At 36.2% G+C, this 5,227-nt stretch overlaps 1 protein-coding gene and 1 pseudogene across 1 annotated transcript; both read left to right on the top strand.

Moving 5' to 3' along the window:
- Nucleotides 1-459: 459 nt before the first annotated feature.
- Nucleotides 460-1,517, top strand: LOC134616133 (chemokine XC receptor 1-like; annotated as a pseudogene).
- Nucleotides 1,518-2,645: 1,128 nt separating this feature from the next.
- Nucleotides 2,646-3,632, top strand: LOC134616135 (chemokine XC receptor 1-like). The gene has a single exon (XM_063460874.1). The coding sequence runs from the start codon at nucleotides 2,646-2,648 to the stop codon at nucleotides 3,630-3,632; it is 987 nt and encodes a 328-aa protein (XP_063316944.1).
- Nucleotides 3,633-5,227: the final 1,595 nt, after the last annotated feature.

Consider the following 5,227-nt stretch of genomic DNA (forward strand, 5'->3'; position numbering starts at 1 on the left):
AAATCAGTTTGAATAAGAGTAAACATTTACTCACCAAGTCAGTAAAGATCCACAGCAATGACAACAATAATATCTCCAGGTTTGCTCAATATATTCCATAACAAATGCTGGCGCCATGAACATGCGGACTGATCCGGGAGGGAGGAGAACGGCAGTCACGTGGCATTTTCAAAACACATCTTTCATCCTTCCGCCCTGAGAAGCAAAACTTCCAGCTTACTTAGTTTTTCTAAGTTAGGACAGCTCAAATTAATCGAGTTTATCAGCATTTTTGCATAAAAAGTACTGGTAACTTATTTAAATTGAGTTCTAATAACAAATTGATAAAAATTGAGTTCAGCCTATTTAATATTTTTAATTAAACACAATATTACATTTTACAGTGTAGTTGATTTTTTGACTAACAAAGCCTTTTTAAAAAAAATTATTTTGTTTTTGTGCTAGAAGAAAGTGGATACAATGGACTCAACTTTATACAGGTATGATGATTACCATGAGTTTACCTGGGACTATGATTATGACAACGATGAGCTCTGCAACAAAACAAGTGTCATCCAATTTGGAGCGATCTTCACTCCAGTCTTTTTCTCCATTGTGGTGATCCTCAGCATCTTTGGCAACATCCTGGTCCTCGTGGTCCTGGTCAAGTTTGAGAATTTGAAATCCCTCACCAACACCTTCATCCTGAATCTGGCTGTATCAGATCTCTTCTTCACAGCTTCTCTGCCCTTCTGGGCCTACTACAACATGCACGGATGGACCTTAGGGGAGCATGCATGCAAAATAGTGAACTTTATCTTCTGCCTTGGATTCTACAGCAGCGGTATCCTCCTCATCCTGATGACTGCTCACCATATATCTGTTATAAATAGCTGTTATAAATCCTCTGTCTGACATTGTTTCCACCACAGGCCTTTACAGTATTGTAGCATCTGCGATAATTTGGGTCGTTAGCATCCTGGTTTCCAGTCTAGCTTTTGCTTCCACCAAAGTTGCAGAGTCAAAGTACTGTGTATATGCCGATTCTTTTTGGAGCTTGTGGGGAATCTACCAGCAAAACGTCCTCTTTCTAATTACCTCAGTGGTATTCATGTTTTGCTACACTCATATTATGTGCAGGTTGCTTCATCCTGTGCAAAGAAGACGAAACAAAACTTTGAAACTCATTTTTATTCTCATGGTTGTTTTCCTTGTTGGATGGGTACCTTACAATGTAGTGATATTTCTGCAGTCATTTTCTTACTGGCCCAGAGAAAGTGACTCATTAGAGGAAGATTGTCAATATAGCAAAAACCTGGATTATGCGCTTGAGATTTGTCGACTTTTTGCATTTTCGCAATGCTGCCTTAACCCTGTGTTTTATGTGTTTGTGGGGGTTAAAGTCAAAAGCCACCTAAAAAAATCTGATAACGATTTCAGACCTTCCAAAAAACAACAACAACAGCTTTCACAGTAGGCAAAATCAGCTCACAGTGACATCGTTAACAAATGTTGAAGAGCTGTCAGTGGTGCCTTGATGTAGTGAAAACCAGAAGAAAGACATCTTATTCATTAACATGGGCAGTTCTCAAAATTTCTAACATGAATTCATGATTCTTATAAGAAGAATATCTCTATCTTTATTGTGACTTTGCAACATGTACAATAAAATTCTGCTTCACTTAGGAATTAACTGCCAACATGTTATTCCAAAATAACTGTTCCCAGTGGTAGTGCTGCTGTCTGCAGTGCTAATAGCTAGCGTGAACTTCTGTATTGTATGTATGTAGCAGTTTAAGCTATAATGTCTAAAGATTATTTTGGGGGTGTTCATTATGAAGTAGAAATAGGAAGGAGAAAATGTACAGGAACAGGGAAGTGCAGAAAACTTATATGCAGAAAACATCTAGTTAGCAGTGAAGTGCGTCATGCAGATTGTAAGATCTGAGAGAATTCAGGCTGCTGTGGTCAGAGTGACGTCCTACCAGGTACTGCAGAGGGGTAACTGAAACAAGAAGAATACAGTGGGTGAGGTTGTGTAACATGTTGGATTAAATAAGGTTTTTTCGATGTAGTTGCTTGTTATTATCTAATCCTTAATTCTAATTCAAAGAGCCTTTCAGTGCTGTGTTAATGTAGTAGTTTTGATAGTATGTTGATCTACTGACTATGCCATACATAACAACACACAAATAAATAAATAATAAAAAAGCTTATATTTATATTTATATTATATTTTATATACTTGCAAACATTTTTTGTGTAAAATTATGTCAAAAATATTAAAAGACAAGATCAATGCTATTTAAAAAATGTTTTTTGGGGTTTTATTTTTTTATTTTTTCAAGATGTGGTTTATGTTAAGGGCGGTATCTCTGACTTCGTGTGAAGTGAAATGAGGAAAGGAACTATTACTTATCTCAAGACTATCACAGCTTTCACATCACAGTGCAAGTCAACACAAAACGTGGCAGTTGACATTTGCGGTAAGTTGATCAGTGCTTGTTTTTATTCCAAATGTGGTACATAATTACTTTTTATATTTACCTAAAATACAAAAACTAAAATCAACAGTTTCTGTCAGTGTACAGAAAAGTGTTGAGTTAATGTGTTTAATTATGTTTTTAAAATGTAGGTTTGTGTTTATGTTTTCCAGAAAAGTGAAAATGGCAAACTTCACATCCACTTATGATGGAGTGAGCGATCATGCTGCATACACTTGTGATCTTAATGCTCCCAAAATCACTGGTCCCTTCTTCATCTTGATCTTCATCCTCAGTATCATATGCAACAGCCTCCTCTTATGTGTTCTTTTCATCTACGAGAATCTGAAAAATATCACGAATATATTCATCCTGAACCTGGCCTGCTCTGATTTGATCTTCACCATCACACTTCCATTCTGGGCTGTTGATCACCTACACCACTGGGTCTTTGGGGACTTTTTCTGCAAATTCCTGACTGCTGCATTCTTTGTTGGTTTGTACAGCAGTGTCATTCTGCTGACTGCCATGACAGTGGATCGTTTCATTACTGTGGTACTGCATAACTGGCCGATCAGCCATGCCAGAATGAAGAGGTGTGCAATCGGTGCCTGTATAGCTGCCTGGGTCATCAGCATCTCAGCGTCCCTGGGTGATGCAATGAAAGTAAAGGTTGAAAGCTGGGATGGTAAAAACTATTGCTATAATGATTCTGAAGACAAGCTTGGACGTTATCTCCAAGTGTCACTGCTATTCTTCCTCCCATTTGCCATCATTATTTTGTGCTATTCTGCCATCCTCATGAAAGTTTTGCAAGGTTTAAACAGAAAGAAGTCCAGGACTGTAGCTGTGCTGTTGTGTATTGTTGCAGTCTTTTTCATTTGCTGGGGGCCATACCATATTATGCTTTTAATTACTTCCTTTTATGAACCCAAAGGTTGTAAGGCAAAGGAACAATTTAATATAGCCTACCGTATTTGTGAAATGCTTGCCTATTCTCACTGCTGTATGAACCCTCTGCTGTATATGCTTTCACAGAAGTTGCGAAAGCATCTGTTGAATCTCTTGCGCTGTGAAAATGTGGGCAGGAAGAACAGAGAGAGAAGCAGCAGCCTCAACACTTCTGTTACTCAGAATGTAGCTTTCAGTGTGCAGAGCTCTGCTGATTAAATTATTTACATTTAATACATATTTAATCTGTAAATACTTTTATAACAAAAAACTGTGTTTATTTAATGTTAAATCTTAATACATCGTCCAATGACATTACAACTTTTTTGAAATTAATGTAACAAGTTAAAGATGTATATGTATATATAAATATTCATTTCACTGCTACTTGTGGTATATGTAAAGGTATGCTAGATTTCAAAATATTTAATTGACAGTAATTTTCTGCCATTTCAGCCACCTTTACTTTCTGTTTGAGAGTTAAAGCTTTGACTTTAGTAAACAAGTATTGTCTATTGGGTTAAGATCAGGTGACTGACTTGACCACTGGAAGATAAATTAAAGGTACTCTTTAATTTGCTTGCAGTATGCTTTGGGTCGTTATCTATTTGAACTCCTGTGTGATCAGTTTTGCAGCTTTTGGCTCAGTCTCAGAAGAGAGTAAATCCTGTATAATTACTTGCATTAATTGTCAGCCTGAACAGAGGTGGCAAAAGTATAGACTTTTTTACTGAGGTAGAAGTACAGATACCTGAGTTGAAAATTTCTGGGGACAAAGTACTGAAACAACTTCTTTACTCAAGTAAAAAAACACAAAACAAAACTGCAAGTGTGAAAAAGTAGAGGCTCTAAAATGTACTCAAAGTGAGAAAGTAAAAAGTAGCTTCTTGAAGCACAATTCTACTAACCATTTTAGTATAAAGGTAAGTGAATCTTGTGCTATATCAATATAATAATCAAATAATATTACTACATAAGAATACAAATATTTGAATCTAAATTCTAATTCTAATTAATGTACTTAGCTTGAATCTGCTATGAAGGGCACATGCAGTGAAATGGAACTAATAAAAACCCAGGCTATTTTATTTTGTTTCCTGGTAGAGGGTGACTTTATCTCCACAAACTTAAATAAATAGTTACGTTTCTTCAAGAAGTGAGACTGGAATAGGCAGGAATCGACTGATACACCAGTAGGGAATCTGCAATGGGGCAGGACATACAAGGCAAGTGTGGCATGTTGTTGTTAATGTACAATTCATCAAGCATAAAACATTTTCATATGAAATTCTCTGGATGATCTAAATGCAGCAACTAATATGCCTAAATAAGTAAATTACTCATAAAATCATTTTGTATGTCCTAAATAAAGGACACTGTTCTCTAAGCCAAATGTACTTATTTGCATTTGTGAACTGCTTACTTACCATGCAGATCTCTGGTTAACCTTACTTACTCATGAGAAGGCTGTTGGGGAGATGTACTCAAACAGCTCTTAATATCAGATTAAAAATGACAAAATTCAAGTTATCTTGAATGCTTTACAGACATCCTCACGAATTCTCAAGAAAAAAGAGAACTCATCAGTGACTGTAAAAGTTGTTAATCATAATCTGTTGGTTTAATCATTTCCACTGTTTGTGTCAGAGCTGGGATCACATTCATACACAAACATACGGAAACAGAAGCATCAAAAGGTGTCATGATCCTGGGTTGTTGACCTAGTGTTTTGTGTTCATTTTGGTATCATCTTATGTTTTGTGTTAATTATTATTTTGTGTTAGTTCTTAGGGTTTGGTTCTTGTGTTTAGTGC

This window comes from Pelmatolapia mariae, linkage group LG18, assembly GCF_036321145.2.
Source record: "Pelmatolapia mariae isolate MD_Pm_ZW linkage group LG18, Pm_UMD_F_2, whole genome shotgun sequence".
Lineage (NCBI taxonomy): Eukaryota > Metazoa > Chordata > Actinopteri > Cichliformes > Cichlidae > Pelmatolapia > Pelmatolapia mariae.

What these genes read in the sequence shown, in the direction of transcription:
- LOC134616135 (XM_063460874.1), top strand. Translation starts at nt 2,646, where the DNA reads ATGGCAAACTTCACATCCACTTATGATGGAGTGAGCGATCATGCTGCA.